This window comes from Nansenia antarctica, assembly GCF_963989245.1.
Source record: "Nansenia antarctica genome assembly, chromosome: 15".
In the NCBI taxonomy this organism is placed as follows: domain Eukaryota; kingdom Metazoa; phylum Chordata; class Actinopteri; order Argentiniformes; family Microstomatidae; genus Nansenia; species Nansenia antarctica.
In genome coordinates this window covers 21,832,109-21,833,340 of record NC_137685.1, presented here as the reverse complement: position 1 = coordinate 21,833,340, position 1,232 = coordinate 21,832,109, and the positions used below count along the sequence as shown (strand labels likewise).

General features: G+C 53.2%; 1 protein-coding gene across 1 annotated transcript in view; it reads left to right on the top strand.

The window, feature by feature from the left end:
• Positions 1–269: 269 nt before the first annotated feature.
• The window catches only part of LOC308171245 (uncharacterized protein), a gene marked incomplete at its 3' end in the record, with an annotated part of 7,989 nt that continues 7,026 nt past the window's right edge, over positions 270–1,232 (top strand). The window contains exons 1-2 of the mRNA XM_080546088.1: positions 270–395; positions 662–745. Of these exons, the coding sequence (XP_080402214.1) occupies positions 285–395; positions 662–745 (195 nt within the window). The 5' untranslated portion in view covers positions 270–284. The remainder of the gene's footprint in view (positions 396–661; positions 746–1,232) is intronic.

The window sequence follows — 1,232 nt, the reverse complement described above, 5'->3', positions numbered from 1 at the left end:
TGATTCCACACAGGTTATGAACTGTACATGTCATGTGTCACGCACGTATAATAGTCTTGATAAGATTGGCCAGACGACACCGTGTCACTGAGAGAGCAGCCCAAGTGACAGTGCCACCCCCTCCCCCCCCCCCCTCTCTCTGTCCCCGCCTCCCAGGTGCTCCACCCCCTGTTGTTCAGGGCTAGGTGCCCCTCCCCGACCCCTCCCCTGAGGGCCGAGCTCTGGGCGTCCATGCCAACACCCCCCTCTCGCTGTCAGGGTGACGCTGGTTGACAGACGCTGGGATGAGCACCAGTGGGACCAAGGAGCCTTCGCCGCCGCCGGACGAGGGCCAATCACCTACTCCGCCTCCCCCTCCGCGCAGGGGGAGGGGTCGCCCACGGAAACAACAAGAGGTCAGAGGTCACTGCAGCCCTCCTCCGCGGTCACATGACTTACATAACCTTTTTCATTTCACTTACAAAACATTTTTCATTTGAATGAAGAAAGGCAGGAAAGTAAGGAAGACCCTGTTTATTGTTAGATGCTACTTGATGTGCCATACAATCAAAATGAATATGAGACATAATCAATACGTAGATTTTTCAACAAACAGAATGCGCTTTGTACTGTGACTTAGGCCTGGTTGGACCACCAATTAGCTAACTGTTGTTCTCGTCAGGAACCCACGGGCCCTCCGACCCCAAAGAGGCCGAGAGGGCGACCCAGAGGAAGCAAGAACAAGGAGCCCCGAGTCACACCCAAGGTAAGAGAGTCCAACCTCTGGTGTTGATCGAGGATAATGTAACAGGACATCAGCCCAACACACCGCAAGCGTCAACCTCAGAAGCGCAAGTACGTTTCATTTCGGCACCCATGTTAACGGGTTAGAGCAGCCATACAGTACCCATGTTAACGGGTTAGAGCAGCCATACAGTACCCATGTTAACGGGTTAGAGCAGCCATACAGCACCCATGTTAACAGGTTAGAGCAGCCATACAGCACCCATGTTAACAGGTTAGAGCAGCCATACAGCACCCATGTTAACGGGTTAGAGCAGCCATACAGCACCCATGTTAACGGGTTAGAGCAGCCATACAGCACCCATGTTAACAGGTTAGAGCAGCCACACAGCGCCCATGTTAACGGGTTAGAGCAGCCATACAGCGCCCATGTTAACGGGTTAGAACAGCCATACAGCGCCCATGTTAACGGGTTAGAGCAGCCATAGAGTACCCATGTTAACAGGTTA